The sequence below is a fragment of the Mustela lutreola genome, chromosome 4, assembly GCF_030435805.1.
Source record: "Mustela lutreola isolate mMusLut2 chromosome 4, mMusLut2.pri, whole genome shotgun sequence".
Classification (NCBI taxonomy): domain Eukaryota; kingdom Metazoa; phylum Chordata; class Mammalia; order Carnivora; family Mustelidae; genus Mustela; species Mustela lutreola.
Window position 1 is genome coordinate 1,087,266 of NC_081293.1, and position 17,042 is coordinate 1,104,307.

At 63.0% G+C, this 17,042-nt stretch overlaps 1 protein-coding gene across 4 annotated transcripts in view; it reads left to right on the forward strand.

Moving 5' to 3' along the window:
• The window catches only part of STK32C (serine/threonine kinase 32C), a 67,781-nt gene that overhangs the window by 30,397 nt on the left and 20,342 nt on the right, over positions 1 to 17,042 (forward strand). The window contains exon 2 of one of the 4 annotated variants that reach the window (XM_059172785.1): positions 8,979 to 9,034. In XM_059172785.1, the coding sequence (XP_059028768.1) occupies positions 8,979 to 9,034 (56 nt within the window). Of the gene's footprint in view, positions 1 to 8,978; positions 9,035 to 11,363; positions 11,383 to 11,962; positions 12,426 to 17,042 lie in introns of those variants that run through there. The other 3 variants (XM_059172788.1, XM_059172786.1, XM_059172787.1) reach the window with 3 other exon arrangements.

Sequence of the window (17,042 nt, forward strand, 5' to 3'; positions counted from 1 at the left end):
AGGTTCTGTTCTTGTTTGCAGAGAGCCCTCAGCACAAACGCACGTGTGTTTTGCCAAGTGCATCTCCCACATCTACTGAGGGGGTCCTGGGTTCCTTCTTCATCCTCTTAGTGCAAGGACTGTGAGCCATTGGTTTCTAGAGTTGAACCAACCTTGCATTCCTGGCACGGACCTCATCAGTCGCAATGTGTTATATTTTTTATACTGCTGCTAATTTACTAATATTTTGTTAAGGGATTTTGCATGCATGCTCTGAGGAAACATTGGTCTGTAACTTTCTTCTGTAATAGGCTTATCAGGCCTTGCTGTCGGGAAAACATTGATCTCATAAAACAAGTCAGAAGGTGCTTAATTTCTCTGTTTTCTAAATGAGTCTGTGTGAGATCGGTATTGTTTCTTCCTTAAAAAGTTGATAGAATTCACCAGTGAAGCCATCTGGACTGGAGATCTTTTCTGGAGGGTGGATTTCAATTATGAATACATTATTTCAGAAAAAACAGACCTGAGACCGTTCAGGTAGTGCAAGTGTGTGTTCTGTCTGTATTAGTTTCATAAATTGTATATTTCAAGGAATCTCTCCATTTTGTCCACATAGTATAATCCATTGACATAAAGTTAGTTGTTCATGATCTTTCTAAATTATCCTTTAGATGTGTGTGGGGTCCATGATGACATGATCTTTGTAAAATTCTTAATGTTTATGTTTCTCTGTCTTTAAAAAAAAAACTGGTCTTGGGGCAACTGGGTGTCGCAGTTGGCTAAGCAACTGACTCTTGGTTATGGGTCAGGTCCTGATGTCAGGGTGGTGGGGTTGAGCCCCACATTGGGCTCGCAGCTTAGTGTGGGGTCTGCTTGTGGCTCTGTCTCTCCCCGTGCCTCTCCTCACTTTGCTTTCTCGGTCTCTCTCTCTCTTTGAAAATAATAGAGAAATGAATCTTTAAAAAATCAGTCTTCCAAAGGTTTGTCAATGTTACAAATCACAAAAATAACTTTCAGTTTTGTTGATATTCCTGCTGTCTGTTTCTCGGACTTCCTTCTTCCTGCTCTGCATACACTTTGTTCTCCTTCACCGTCTCTTGACACAGGCACGTGGCGCTGAAAACTTCTGACGCTGTGGCTTCTTCACCCTTGGTATGTCTTGTTTTCAGATGTGAATGTGCACACAGCATGGCCCCGGGGCCGTGGAGGACTGCAGAGAGCTGTAGGTAAACCCAGCACTGTAACAGATGTCCGTCTGTCTGTCCCTCACAGGCCAGGTGGGCCCTGCCCCGCCAGGCAAGAGGACAGATGGACGTGACCGTGAGCCTGGGACATGTACTCGGTTCTGCTGCCAGTAACTGGGAAATGCATGTTTTTCTACAACAAGGAATGTTTCTTAGAATTGAGCTTTCAAAAGTGAAATCAGAGAGCCTCCGTGGTTGGTCTGTGTGGTGGGAACCCTCTCATCGTCTTTGTGGCTGGGGTTCTTTTGTGGACAGATCACCCTGTTACCCATTCTGCATGGTCGAGCATGTGGGGAATTTCCAGTTTGTGACTGTTCCGCGTTTCCTGAGCGTGCCGGCTGGTGGGCGTGTGTCTGTATTTGTGGGTGTGTCCCAGCTGGGCCCTGGGGTGCCCAGAGCGCGGCTTTACTCCCTCAGTGACGTAGCCGAACTCCGGTGGCTCACGCCTTGCCAGCTTGCGTGGCCGGCTTCCCTGGCTCAGGCTGGTCTCTCAGATGTGGGGCGGTCCCGCTCTCTGAGCCTCTTCTGGTCCCCGAGACGTCACGCGTGCGTCCGTGTTGAGCTGGCATGTGGGCATCTTTTGCGAGGTGCCTGTTCGTGAAGGTGACTCTTTTCTGTTGTTTTCTGTCTTTTTCCTACTGCCTTGTGGAGTCCCTAAGACGCTCTGGGGTTGGTCAGAGACCGGCTGGGCTCTTGGGCCTTTCCACCTTCTGGCTGCCTCGTGGGTCACCTTGAGCACGGTGCATCTCTCACGGTGGACGCCTCCCTGGGCCACCTCCTGCTCCTCTCCCTCCTTCTTAGCTTGCTCCCTCGGGCCCTGCCCAGTGCCACCCCGTGCAGCAGGGTCCCGGCCCGCGTGCATTTCCTCAGGCGAGGCTGGAGTCCTGAACCACATCTACGGGTTCTCCCACATGCAGTTCTCATCCACGTCATGGACCCAGCCCCCGTCCGAGCTGCAACGCTGCCGACCGCCCCATCCTCGTGCTCCCTGCAGGGCACCCGCCGGCTGCATTCAGGGGCCATCAGTCCCCTCCATTTTGAAAACCCTTCTCGCTAAGCAAGCCAGAACAGAGTAATACTTGGCCTCGCTGTGCTTGAACTTCATAGCGAGACCACGGGCACTGCCTCCTGGGGCTCGCTGCAGGGTTCTGCGTGTCCGCCGACTTGTCCGGTGCCTCCGGCCATCTGGCCCACGGCTCAGGGAGTGTGAGCTGGGCCCGGTCGGACCAGCCCCCGGGTACTCCCGTCCAGGGCCCACACGCGAGCCCATCCTCCTGCAGGCCCAGCAGCCGGCCTTAGGGCTGTGGGCTGTGGGGCAGGGAGGGATGCGCCGGGCCGGGGATTTCTGGGGGGCTACAGATGGGGCTTCCTCAGCTCAGGCCTCGGTGGCCGGGAGTTCCACGTGGGCCTCCCAGGCAAGGCTGGGATCGCGTGGCCGGGTTTGCGTGGCAGGTGTTTGACTTGGCAGCTCTGGGTGCCGTCGGATGCCACAGGGTCAGCAGCATCGAGCGGCAGGGCTCCCACCCTACGCCGGCAACCAGGGCTCCAAGTCCTCAGGGTGGCTGACACATACCCCAGGGCCTGGGAGCCTCAACTCTGGGGCCTCTCCTGGAGCCAGAAGAGAGACTGGGTTGGTGACGGCGGGGGGGGGGGGTCTCCCTTCTGGGCACCGCTGCTTGGTGGCCTGGGGACCCTGGCGCTCACGTGCTCCAGCCTCTGAGGCCTCTTCCCGTGGGGCCCCTCTCTGTGGGGAAGGTGGCAGGGAGCACGGCAGGGCCATTATCCAAGCCCAGAGGCACACACAGGCGGATGGAAACACAGACAGAAGGCCTGGGCTTTCTCCGGCCCTTGGCCTAGCCAAGCATCTCCACCAAGTGTGGATCTCTAAGTTCTCTCCATGGAATCCCTCTGTTCCCCTGGGGACTTGGGACCCCCCGATTCCTCCACGGGCAGCCAGCCTCCTGGTGGACTCAAGCATGTGGGCAGAGTCCCTCTGGAGGGTAGCTGCAGCCACCATCGTGGGGCCAGCTCTGACTGTCTGTCCCCGGGTCAGACCTCCCTGGGACTGTCTGCGCTCTGCTCCCTGGGTGGGCTGAGATGTTGCTGACGCAGGTCCGGGGGCTGCCGGTCCTGGCTTCACTCTGCCCCTTCCTTGGCCCGAGTCTCTGCCGGAGCACCGGGGAGGCACATACATGCCAACCCCGGGGCACACACAGGCCGGGGTCTCCTGGCAGTGCCGCAGAGCGAGAGGACAGGGCAGGGTCCAGTCGGCAGCTGGGCCAGGGGCCAGTTTGCTTGACTGGGCAGAGCTGCCTCAGGGCTCAGGGCCCAGCTGCCTGTTTGTCCCCTTCCTTGCCCACCCCCGCGCCGAGCCACGGCAGCCTCCAACCAGCTCCTGAGTCCCGAGGCGGAACTGGGGGCTCCCAGGGTGTTATTGAGGGACTCAAGGCTGTCCCTGATGGTGGACCTGGGCCTGTGCACCTGGGACAGGGAGGGGCCAGGGGTGGCGGACCTTGAACAGCAGGACCCCATTGGGCACCCCCGGGGAGGCATGCCCCCCACAGCCACGGGAGGTGGCGGGAGCCTGTGCAGACAGCCTCCCCGGCAGGCCCTGGAGGGACTGGACCCCAGCTGGCAGGGATGCTCTAGTGGTTTGGCTGTTGCCCTAATCTCCTGTTCATGAAGGCTGAGGATGCCATTGTCAAACAGCTCCAGACGCGGGAGCGGGCCCAACCCAGGATAAACCATGTGGGTGTGGGGAGCTGTCGCTGGAGGTGGTACGGGCTGAGGTTTCCTGTAGGCAGACGTGCCCGTGGTCTCCCCTGCGGTCCAGCCTGGGGGTGGGAAGGCGCCAGGACCGCCTGGCTTCTGGCCTCCAGTCACTCAGGTCCCCAGGCACATTCCTGCGCATGAGCAGAGGGACTGTTCGGGAACGTGAGCCCCCAAGGCCTCAGCAGGTCCCTGGGCTGGCGCCACGCCCTCGTCATGTCTGTTCCTGAGGAGACAGTGTGAGCATGTTGCTCCCCCACCGACCTTGGGCTGGGCACTGAGCTGGTGTCCCATGGCGGGGGCACGGGGGCGAGCGGGCACCGGCTGGGTGGTGAGTGCTCAGAGGGCCCAGCGCAGGCTTCCTGGAGAAGGGCCTGAGGGCTGAGCAGGTGCCCGGGAGGCAGTGGGGCACAGAAGTATTCCAGTGCTGGCTCCCCGCAGTCCCGTCTCTTGTGTCCCGAGGGCCCGTGGTCCCTCACCCAGAGTCGGCTCTTTCCCCAGCTCTTTCCTCGCCTGCAAGCAGGAGCGTCTCTTGCTGAGCTGCTCTGAGAACTGGCGGGGTCGGGACACGGAGGGCTGGGTGCGGTGTCCAGTGCGTGGTGCGAGCCGCTTGTGGGGCGAGCCGGTGGCCGTGGAGGGCCCATGGCAGCCAGCAGGTTAGGGGCTCGGTGGTGCGTTGGAGGAGACCGTCTGGTGACCACTCGCACATCGGCAGGCCCGTCCGTGTGTCCTGCGGAGGCAGGGAGGGACCGGAGCCGGCCTCCGCTGGACTGGATGATTTTCTGTGGGAGTTTTCTGGGTCATAGGTTGTTTGACAAATTGTCCTCAACTTTTGAATGAATTTCAGCTTCTTGTGACACTTGACTTATGATGCAGCTTTCCAGATAAATCCCGACTTCTGGTAGGGAATTCACCAGGGATGTGGAGAGGGCGGGGCCTGTCCTGGGGGACGGGGAGGCGCGGGGGAAGGGACTTGTCCGGTGGCCATGGGCCGGTCACATCCCCACGGGGCCTACTGCCCAGGCCCTGACGGCATGAGGATGTGGGCCGTGGGTGTCAGGGGCAAGCTGGGCCCCGGGTGGGCACAGGCTCCCCTCCCCTGCCCCCGGCGCGGGCACCGTGTCCCCCGTAACAGCAGCGCTGACTCACGTAACAGCAGCTCTATTTTTACTCTCCCTGGGCTCACCTTCTGTCTTGCTTTCCTCGCTGGCAGCACCGGCTTTTGAAAGGGCTGAATTCCAAACCCCGAATCTCACGGGGACCCATGGCGCCCCTAAGACCTTGCTGTTGGGTCGCCCCTCTGCCCACTGAGGGCGAGTGCTGAGCTTGAGTCCACATTGCTCAGACATTACCTAACGCTGTCTTTGGATTCTGGGGCATCTGCACAAGGGCCACCCGTTGGCTTTGTCCGCCGCTGTGTGTGGCGTGAGGCCCACTTCGCACTCTGGGGGTGCCCTCCCCTCTCTCCCTCCAGCCACCCGTGGCCCAGCGGCCAGGCCGGAGGGTCAAGTCAGGTCGGGTCTTGGGGAAACCAGAATGATTTGCATGAGTCCCACTGGAACACGGCTGTGGGAGTGCTGACGGCACTCCTGGGAAAGCCGCTGGCTTTCTCCCCGGGGGTGCTCTGTCCCCTCACGAAGCCCAGTGGCGGCAAAGAACCTCGGAAATCACGCGAAAGTCCCCGTGGGAGTTCTGTGTGGGCGCCGGACCTCACACCAGCACGTGGAGAGATGGTGCAGGATCACTGGGCTTGGAGGTGATCCTGGGGCTCGCCCAGCGGCCGCTCCTCTACCTGGTCAGAGAGAACCAGGACCTCCCGCTGCTCCCCATCATTCGGCCTCAAGATGACCTATTTTCTTTCTCTTAAAAAAACAATTTTTTAAGGATTTTTTTACTTATTTGAGACAGATACAGAGAGAGAGCATGAGCAAGGAGAGAGGCAGAGGGAGAGGGAGAAGCAGGCCTCCCGCGGAGCCAGGACTCCTTGGGGCTCGATCCCAGGATGCGGGACCGTGACCCAGGCTGAGGGCAGACGCTTCACCCTCTGAGCCCCCGGGCGCCCCAAGGTTACCTATTTTCATAGCAACGCCCTGCTCTGTGATTGCCAACTAGGCAGCATAAAAGCCTTCCTTGAAGAATGAATATTCTTAGACCTTTGTGTTTTAAATATTCGTCTGTACCGGGAGAGCCGGCGGCACGGCAGGAGGGCCTTGGTGGGTGGGGGTCCTGACAGGGCGCGTAGAAGCCACAGGACCATGGGGGCTTCATTCCCTTCTCCTTCCGCCTAGGACCTCAGAGGTGTCTCATGGCGGCGAGGGGAGGGGAGCGTGTCCACAGCTCGCAGGGCGACACGGATCCGCGCAGGGGCGCCGCAGACGCCCTCCGCCGGCCTCGGTCCGGGCACTCCCCGCTCACCTCCTCATCTCTGGGCCCAGACCTCGTGGAGATAGCACCCCCGCTGCTTTGTTTCCTCTCGAGCACCATGTTTGTTTGCTGGCTCCCCACAATGGAGGGCCCACTCTGGGCGGACCCCTCGCTGCCCGCCCCCGGGTCAGGCCCGGCCTGTGGTTGGCGCAGCAGCCTCCGACCTTGGCGCACGCGGCGGGGCCCCACGTCCCGTGCAGACCGACGGCCAGAGCCCTCAGTCAGACAGCGCTGAGGCCCGGGCCGGAAGGGCCCAAGAGAAGCAGAGCCTCGTCTGTAAGCTGGGGTGTCCAGGGCCCCCCGGGAGCCATGTGCAGGGCAGCAGGGCGCCAGAGCCTGCAGGTCTGCCTGGGACGGACGGATGGCTGGTGGACGGGAGGGTGGATGCTCGCGGGACCCAGGGTGCTGACCTCCGTCTGTGAGGAGCACCAGGTATACGGGCTGGACAGCGGCTTGACCCCCAGGACTTGGGCTCAAGGTCACGGGGAGCTGGACCCGAGGTGTTGAGCCCAACTTGTGTCTACAGGCCCCCGGACGCATGCCCTCCGGCCTCGGAGCAGGGTCGCTGTGTGTATCTGGGAGAGCCTTGCTCCCAGCTTCCAGCCGCCGTGGGACTCACCCCCGGCCCAGTCCTGGGCCTGCCCGGGGCTCCTCCCGGCTCAGTGGTCTCCTGGTGCCCAGCAGCTACGTGTGGGATTTCTGCCCCGCCCAGGTCTCCCGTGAAGCTTGCAGGTGGCCCACACAGTGCCCTGACAGCCGTCCGGGGGTCCCGCTGTGTGCCCTCTCCCGCCCTGGGCTCTCAGGAAGTGGGGGTGGTTGTGCCCCAAGCCACAGGCTCTGTGCAGTGGGGTGCACGCTCTCCCCTCCCACTCCTGGAAGCAGGCGCAGGAGAGGCCACAGGGCCGGCCGGTGTGGACCACTTCCGTGCCTGGCCGACCTCCGCCCGCCTCTTTCCCCCAGATGCCCTGGGCTAACCTCAGCCTCCGGGGAGTGAGAGTGGAGTCAGGGGCACGGTGTGGATTTCCTCTGCTCCTGACCTACTGCTTAACACGCTCTGCTCCCACCCTCTCCCTCCACTGGGAGTCTGGAGTCCCGCGTCTGCCTTTCTCTGAGCTCTGTGATTGCCGTGGCTGAGCCCCCCGCTAACCTCAGCCGTGGGGTGTGTGGCCGGCCCAGCGCTGTGCTGGCACCCGGGGGAGGGTGCCTGACCCTAACGCCCTCCCTTCCACTCCCGGGCGGGTCCTCCTACGCCACGTGCTGGGCCACGCGCACAGGTGCCCCCTGAGGCTCCACGCGCCATTCTCCGTGTGGCACGCCAGGGCCCTCGCCCCCCCCCCCCACCCAGGGAGCAGCCCAGACTGCACTGACTGCAGGGTCGTGGGTGTCTGGGGCCCGTAGCGTCTCACGAGTGCCCAGGGCCCGCATCTGGAAGTGGAGCCGGGCTCAGCGGGTGCTGCAAAGCCCAAAGCAAGAGAACAAGAGCTGTGAGTCATGGAGCAGCCTGTCATTTTGGGGGCGGCCCTGACTGGGGAGCACAGGCCTAGGGGGCACAGGCTTGGGCGGACACAGGCCTGGAGGTAACAGACCTGGGGGGGGGGGCACAGACCTGAGGACAGGGACTTGGGGAGGGTTCAGACCTGGGGCACAGGTGGGACCATCTGGCCGCGTGGTAGTCAGCTGGGGGAGCCGCGTCCTGGGGGGCGGGCAGGTGTGGGAAGCAAGACTGGTCCAAGCTGCCTGGGGCACTGAGATGCTCATGGGAAGGAAACCAGTGGAGGGCAGCTCACATGTCAGGTTCAGAGTGAAGCGGGAGTCCTAGAGCCGGTCCGAACTGCTCACTCCCAGATGACCATGCCCAGGCACCGCGTGTGCATGGCCCGTGTGCGTGGCCTGTGTGTGGCCTGTGCATGGCCCGTATGCGTGGCCTGTGCGTGGCCCGTGTGCATGGCCCGTGTGCATGGCGGGGAGCATCTTCCTTGAGGATCAGGACAGTTAGTAAAGCTGCAATTTCCAACGACCCCTTTCCCTAGGAGGGGCTTAAGTCTGGGGGAAGTTAATGGAAGTCAAGATTCGGGTGGTTTCCCGCAGGCCTGGGGACCGCCCTTCAGAAAGTGCCCGTTACTCATCCCCGGGCCGCGGCAGGCTCTCCCGTAGCTCACCCTGTGAACCCCACGGGAGACTCAGCGGGAGGGCAGGAGGCAGGCTCCGGGCTTCCTGTGTGGGGGCAGTTCAGGGTGGGGGTGTCTAGGTGCCTGGGACTGAAGGGCACACCCTGTCCTCTGCGTGGTCTGTGGGCAGGGTGGCCTGGCCTCGCAAGGAGCCCGGGAAGAGGGATGGCCTGGCCCCAGGACCCACCTCTCAGCCTTGGCTCAGGCCGTCCCTGCTTTACACACAAAGCCTGAGCTGAGCCTCCTGCCGGCCCCAGGACCCACTTCCGGGGTGCAGGGGAGGGCTCCCTGCAGTGGTGGGGGGCAGCCCTTGGACAGCGGCTCCACTGGGGGCTGGTGGAGGGCCCTGGGCCTTTCTGCCAGCTCACCTGGTATGTCTCTGTTTTTTCTGCAGTGAACTTCGACCACTTCCAGATCCTTCGGGCCATCGGAAAGGGCAGCTTCGGGAAGGTAAGGCAGAGCCAGCAAGGAGGGCATGGTAGGACCATCCCCGCAGCCCACCGGCTCTGTGAGGCCGGGACCCCCACGTCTGTCGGTGGGGGGACGTGGACAGGCTGGCAATGAGGCGGGTCAGAGTGGGGTGTCAGCCTCGCTCAGGAGCACTGGGGTCTTCCATCCAGGTTTTTGCAGGTCTCTAATGCGGCTGGGAGCTGATGGTGCAGATGGCACAGCTGTGGGGCTTTGTGGGACCAAGACCCCGACGCCCCCTCACTTGAGACTCTGATGCCCGCCCCGCGGTGGGGCCACTTTCTTCAGAGGCGGGAGCCCACTCAAGGCTACAAAGGAAGTGCTTTAGAAGCCCCTGGTTGGGGGGGCGGGTGGCCACGGATATTCAGTGTCCGGGAGCCGCTGGGACCCTCTGACGCCAGGCTGCTCTTGCAGGGGTGCGGGGGGCAGGGCGGACAGTGCAGCTGAGCCTGTGTCCTCATCCTGGCCGCTGCGCCGTCGAAGACGTCTCCCTGCTCCTTCGTTCTCTCTTGTCCACATCTAACTTCCTGATTGCTGCCTTGTAACTCTCGAGATTGGGGGTAATTATAACTCAAAGAGGCTTAACGAGCACTCTGAGAAGGTTAAAATTAGCTCTCGGGACTTGGCCTTGTGGGCCTGCTGTAGATGGGTCACTTCTGGGTGGAGAGTTTCTTCGGAGCAGAGGAGGAGGCTTGGCTCCCCTCTCCATGCAGCTGCGTCTGGATGCCGAGCCTTGGGGCCCCCACGCCTGGGAAGTTATGAACGGGAGCAATGACCTCCTGCAGGAACCCATCAAACACTCTCGTTAAGCAGAGTATTTTTAAGATCTGCTGGTTGGGTTGCCCCCTGCCCACCCTGCTTCTCCCAACCGACTGTAAATTCTGTCTGCTGGGGTTCCAGAGGGCGTGGGGAAGGTCGAGGGACAGACAGGGTGGGGCTTAGGTTAAGGTTAAGGTTAGGTTAGGCGGTGGAGGGCACCAGCCCTCACCAGGCTTCAGGAAGAGTGGCGTGTATGGGGAGACGCGGAGGACGAGCAGTTATGGGGGCTGACCTGGGGCAGCCACTTCTCTGTCCCCTGCCTCCACCCATCCGTGTCGTCCCCCTCAGGCTCCTTCGGCACTGCCAGGCGGCACACACGCCCCCACTGCCCCGTCTGCAGAACCCCAGGATTCTGGGTTCTCTGACCAGTTCTAGCTTTGAAAAGCCAGCTGGCCCCAGGTCCCGGAGACGGGACTCTGCAGAGCGGTGGCGTGCCGGCAAGGTCCTGCTGAGACTTCAGCCTCAGACGCGAGCTGCCTTGGAATGGCTCCCTAACGAGCCCGCCTAATGAGGCCTGCAGGGTCTCTGGGCTGTAGTCCCAGGGCGCCCTGCCCTCGATGGCTTTCTGGAATGTGGAGAAGCCAAGGACCTGTCACTGACCTGGGCTCTGGGCCTTCCAGCTGCTCTCAGTGGCTGGAGCAGTGACCCCGATGCAGAAGCTCCCCAGGACTCAGAAGGCCAGCTCCAAGTGTGTGTGGCCGAGCCTGTAAGTGCCTGTTTGTGGCCTTACTTGAGATGTGTGTGCGCAGGCCCTCCATGCCCGACTGCACAGGGAACCCTGGCTCTCTGCGGACGACTGGGTCGAGCAGCTGTAAACACCCCGAGTTCACTGATGCCCCCACTTCACGCGGGAAGGCAAAGTGGTGCCTGTGACAGGACCAGCTCTTCCCAGCAAGGGCTGCTCCCTCGGTGGCTGCCCCACCCTTTGGGGGCGCATTTGTGACCGCCCTTGGCTCCTTGACCGCCACTCCCAAGCTTGCTGTTTCTGGACCTTGGGTACAAAGTCTGCTTAGTGTTTTCGGTTTTTCCGGGTTTTTGTTGTTGTTGTTTTGCTGTTGTCGTGAAGTCATACACGGTTGTAATCACCTGGAGGTGCGTGGCTCCGGACTGCTGAGTGACCACCTCATCCTTGTCTTGGAAAACTGGAGCTCTGCCCCCATTAAGCGCCCCTCCCCACCCTCCCAAGTCCCCCATGCCTGAGAAACCACGGCCCCTGGGGAGATGGCTTTGTTTTGCAGAGCAGAATGGAAGCTGGTGCTGGAAGCTCACAGCGTGTGCCCAGAACCCCAGCCCTGGCTGGCAGGTGGAGGGCCCTTGTGCCTGGTTCTTCTGACCAGGCCAGGAGTGGGGGGGGGGGGGGGGGCGGTTCTCAGTGCAGGAGGCTCCTCCCCGCTCGCTCCTGTGATTGGGCTGGGGGCTAGGGGTGGGGGCTGTTGTTCCCAAGACGCCTGAGCCCAGGTAAGCCCAGCAGGGGGCCTCACTCCTGTGGGGCAGGTGAGCAGGCGGAGCAGGTGAGCGGGTGCGGGGCAGGTGAGCGGGTGGAGCAGGTGAGGGGGCGCGGGGCAGGTGAGCGGGTGGAGCAGGGGAGGGGGCGCGGGGCAGGTGAGCGGGCGGAGCAAGTGAGCGGGCGCAGGTGAGCGGGCGGAGCAGGTGAGCGGGCGCAGGTGAGCGGGCGGGACAGGTGAGGGGCGCGGGGCAGGTGGAGGCCTCCGCGGTGACGACGGTGACCACGCCGTACGCTACTGCCTGGGGCCTCGGGTCGCAAGTGACACTCGACCCCAGGGAGCGGCAGGGGTGACAGTGCGCGAACAGCGCCGGGAGGGGAAGGGCTGGGGCCGCTCCTCCGCCGCGGGGTCCGGCCGGGCCGCCCTCGCCAGCCCCCGCGGGTCTCGGCCCCGCACGCCGCCGTCGGACCGGCCGGCTGCAGCGTGCGCTTCGGCCCCGCCCAGTCACGCGGGAAGCTGCCCTCGGATTGGCCCGGGAGGGTCATGTGACCGGGATCAGGGCGGGCCGGGAGGGCGGTGCCGGGGCAGGGGCCGGTGTTTGGTCCCGCCGGGGGGAGGGGCGGCGCCGTCCTCTGGGCCTCGGGCCCCGGGCCCCGGGCCCTGGGCCTCGGGCCCGGGGAGGTCCTGCTTCCCCGCGGCCCTTTCCGGCGGCCGGGGCGGCGGACGGCAGGGGCCGGGCCCAGCGCCCTCCCCGGGGGAGCCTGCGGGGTGCGCCCGGCCGCCCTCTCCGCTGCCGCCCCGGCCGCCCCCTCTCTGCCCCGGGCCGCCCCCGCCGTGTCCCCAGCACCAGCCCAGCTCTCGGCGCCCTTGGCTGACCTTGGCTGACCTGTAACTAACTAGTACGTTCAAGGCGGTTCTGGCGAAGATCCTCGACCCGCCCGCAATCGGACTCGGACGCGCTCGCCCCGCCCCGGCCCGCCCCAGCGGCCGCGCTCCTTCCCGCCCTCGGCCCCCACCCTCGGCCAGGACGCCCGCGGTCCTCTCACTGGTTTTCCATTGGAACTTCTACGGAAGTGTTGTCACCATCAAGACACAGTCACGAACTTTGGGTAGGAACTGCGTTTAAAGGTTCAGAGAAAGTTGCTAACTTCCCCGACTCGGCTGCAGTGCTTCTCCAGTGAAATGTGACACTTTGGGTCGGTCTTTGGCCTTCTGTTCTGCTGATTGTCTTGTTCTTGGAGTTTCTGCTTGTTAAGCTGACATTATCTTTGTTACTGTTAACAGGAGATTTCACTTTCTAGCGTTGCAGTTTATTGGAAAATGGTGACGTCTGTCACCCTGCCAACCCCCGAGGCCACTGTGGCTGCTGGGGGCCGGGGACCTGGGTGGTCACTGGCTGTGGCTGATACTCCTAGCCTGGGCAGCCCTGTGGCAGGTGTGGCCAGTGGGTGGGGTTCTGGCTTTGCCAACCTGAATGTCCTCCTTGCTGGAAGGTACGGGCTTCCAGTGATGCTATCCACGGGGCAGAGTCTGGGTCTCCATTCGGGACAGGGGTGTGCAGAGCCTCCTCAGGGGGGCACCTGGTCAGGCTGGACCATCAGGAAGCAAAGATTAAGGCGGTAGAAGGACACAGCCCATTAGGAAGCAAAGGCTTGTCAATTGGGGGTGGGTGTCCCCTTGTGAGTCCAGAGTCCCTGACCCGGATGCGTTTTCCAGAGACGTGACAGGCTTTTGCACAGTGGGCACAGTTGGGTGTTTGAGCGGGAAGGTCCTGGCCCTCGTCGTGCACCCCAGCCCCTCTCTGCCCCTATGGCCTGGTCCTGCCTCGGCAGGTTTCTGCCCTTCCTAGGCCAAGCCTCCTCCCACTAGCTGCCCTGAGTGCCCTGTACCCCAGGGCACGCCCTTCCTCTCTGCACCTACAGAAAGTGAACTGTTGCTCACACAGAGCCTTCTGGGAGGGCCTGCTGCTGGGCATTTGTAGGTAGGTGGGCCTGGAGGCCGTGGGTTCCGAAGTAGGGAGCTTACTGTGAGATCTGGCAGGTATGGGGGCTCTTGTCCAGCTGTGAGGCCTGGGGACCCTTTTCCCTTCCGGCGGGTCTGGCTCTTGTAGGAGTACTGGCTGAGATGCTATGGCGGTTGGGGGAGTTCGGACCAGCATGTCTTGTTTCTCTTCAGCTTATGGGGGAAAAGCTAAGATAATTGGGGTACAGTGTGCCTTGGCTGCAGACCCCAACAACTGAGGGAGCTCCTGAGCTCCTTGTGACCACCAGATCTCAGAAGGACCTTGGAGATGAGGTGGGAGGGGTGGCGGGGCCGGTGTGGCAAGTGCAGTCCCGGGGCTCAGGGCCTCAGTTCTTTCCTGGTGGACCCTGCTTGTTGAGGACGCCCAGCCGTTGCCGTGGAAACACCTCAGTGGCAGCAAAGGGCCTCCCACCCAGCACCTGGGGGCAGCATCTGCAGTTAACAGAGGGCCCTTCTGGGGTTTCGCCCTCAGTAGTGGCAAGAACGCGGTGGGGGTGGGGCCGGCGCAGCTGTGGCCGAGGGCTCAGAGCTGTTGTGTCCTGCCAGCTCCTGGAGCAGGCTCACAGCCCCTCCTGAGACGTCCGGACACCCGGACCTTACAGACCCATGCCTCCGCTCCTTGTTCCCATCACGTGCTTGACTGTGGCCTGACCACGCCAGTCGCCTTGGGAACCCTGGGAAGGAGCATTGCTGAAGGCCAGGCTAGTGACAGTCACCAGAATTCACGGTGTCCAGTTGCGTCGGCAGGGGCCCGTGGCTGGTGGCCTGGTGCTGGTCACTCTTAGGCAGGGCAGCCTGTGGGCCCGCACACACCCAGGCCCTGGGTTTTCCCACAAGGCTCCATCCTTGTAGCCACATAAATGGTGCAAATGACCCTTGGCAGGGAAGAGCCTCTCCCATCCCAGGGAAGCCCACGCACATACGCACGCACGCATGCACACACACACACCTGCACGAATCAGCAAAACCCCAAAAAAGTCGAGCAAAGTAGAAAATTACTCAAACTGATGATAGTAGTTGAAATCTTGAAAAGGCCAGTGCACAGAAGAGATTTAAAAAAAAAATTAACTCTGCTGTTTAAATATCACCAGGCCCGCCAGTGCCACCTCTGGGCACGCACGCCCAGGGCCGAGAGCAGGGCCTCCAACGGGTGTCTGCACCCGTGTTCACAGCAGCGTGGGTCACGGCAGCCACGGTGGGCAGGGACACGGGCGCCCAGCACGGATGAAGGGGTGAGGGGTCGCGTGTCCTGCAGCCTCGAGAGGAGGGACGGGCCAGCACCTCTCCCGCATGGAGGGGCCCTGAGGGCCCTGAGGGCCCTGAGTGTCCCCAGGCAAGGCCGGCGAGGCCCCGGTGTGCTTACGCTCCAGGCTTGGAGCCCCCAGCGCTGTCGGGGGAGCTTGGCGTCAACCCCCGTCCGCAGAAGCCGGGTGGGCTCACAGGTTTCCTGTGGCCGCAGCGCCGGGACTCCCTGTGCTGCCGCCCTTCCCTCTCCGTCTGGCCCCACAGAGTCCATGTTCAGACTTCAGTTTCGTACATGACCTTACAAGCAGCTCCTACTTGGGGCCCCTGATGGGAAGGGTTTGGCCCCAGAGCCAGCAGTCATTTGAGGGACCCTGCCCAGCTGACCTGTGTCCATCGGGCCTCCCAGAAGGGGCCCTGCTGGGCACGCTGGGGTGCGTGCGGGCGGAGGGCTCTCCAGGGGTGAGGGATGCTGAGACCCAAACAAGCCACACCCGAGCGAGGAGGAGTGTGGGGGGCGGGCACAGGCGCGCTGGTCAGAGAGCCAGAGGAACACCGCGTGTGGGTGTGCGTGTGCATGTGCGTGCCGTGGGAGGACTTGTGAGGGCCAGTGGGGACCCGTGCCCAGCCAGAAGGGGCTGGACAGGGCAGCAGGGAGCGCAGGTGCTGAGGGCACAGCCTCCTTCCTCTCCCTACCCCAGGGAGCTCACTTGGTGGTGGGGTCTGCACCGGACGCTGCCCAGGCCGAGGGCTGAAGCTGTCTGCGACCTGCAGGTGCCCAGCCCTCTCCCGGCGTCACCGTCTCTCTCAGACCTGCAGTCCCAAAGAGAGCCAGCGTGGTGGCCTCCCCGGGGGCAGCATCTGACGGACTGCCCATCACGTGCTCCGAAGTGGGCCAAAGCACAACGGGAACTTGCTGGCTTGGTCTCTGGGTCACTCGGGCCTTGCTGTGCCTTAAAATAGCCATCTCCCTAGAGACTGCTTCTGGAGAAGGAGGACGCTCCCACCCACTTCCTCGGTCTTGTTCCTGGCCAGCGCGCAGGTTGGGCGCTGCTGGGGGCCGAGGCCAGAGAGGTGCACCCGGTGGGTGGACGTTGAGGGTGAGCCCACAGTCCCCCAGGAACCGAGGGAGAAGGAAGCTTGCTTTGCCAGGCCTGCTGGGCGCGGCTGACGGCTGGAGGCTGTTCTTCGGGACCGGGAGGTGTTGGGGCACCCTTGGCCCAGGCTGCTGACCGTGGGAGCCCAAAGGGTCCATCTCCGGTGAGCGTGTCTGGACATCTGTCACTTCTGCCATCTCCAGTAGCTCAGGCAGTGCCGTTTGTCAGGGCAGTGACCCCTGGGCCCCCAGGACCCAAACTCCAGGCCTCCCCACGCACCGTCGCGGAGCTGGGCCCCACATCCCTCGCCAACCAGCCCATCCTGTGGGCTCTGCCTCATGGGGAAGCAGGTGGGCCCACGCTTGGGCTGCTGAGGCCCCGGCTCGGGACCCACAGCCACATGGCGCGGCCTCACATCTCCTTTCCTTTTCCCTTTTGGGAAACCTCAAGCCTGAACACGATGGGGAGGAGGAGAAAAGCCAGCAGCCCCCCAGCCGCTCGGGGTCCTCTTGTCTCCGCCGCTTCCCGTCCCCCACTCCTGCCCACACCCAGGGCCGGCGAACCGGACCCCGAAAGGGTCCCGCTTTATCTTCGAGCCTTTTCGCGGGCGCCTCCGCTCGCAGCTCGGTCCCTTGGGCCCCCGGGGTGACCCGTGCCGGTCGATCCCACAGGCGCGTTGTGTTTATTCGATGACTCAGACCCACAGGAGGCCCCCGTCCCCCTTCTCGCTGCGCTTCCTTCGTGGACAATCCGGGTCAGTGTGTGCTGGTCCCCGACGTGCTCCCCACCAGCCCCGTCCCCATGTGAGCGGTCACGTCTACATCGGCGGGGGGATCCGGTGTGACTTGCCGCCAGGCTCTGTCTGAGTTAGGCCGCCAGGGATCGTCCCCCTCGCCCACGGCTCCCCGAGCAGCGCCGAGGAGTGGTGTCCCAGCTGCCACACGTCGTCCCCAACTCGCCGCCGTGCTGACGAAGGTTCTCTGTCCCTGAGGTGGAGAAGAGCTCATTCAGAAGGACACATGCCTTCTTCCCCTCACCGGACAGCTGTCAGGGACAGAGCTGGTCCCCGGGTGTCTTCTGGCGGCCAGCAGAGCGGAGCTCCGTGGCCACTCTGACGCTGTGGACAGGACGCCTTGCTGTCCCCTGGTCCACGGGCTGTGACGCTGTTGGCACCCAGTGTGACGGTGTCGCGCTCACTGGGGGGACTGGACTCGCTGGGGGGACTGGACGCTCTGGCCCCAAGGAGCAGAGCCTTGGTTTCCCTGTGGGACCTGGGCCCTCCTGGTCGGGAGTGACACTCACCGGCCACAGTCTGGGCGCCGGGGCAGCTGGCTGCTGCTGGACATGGCTGCTTCTTACAGGCCT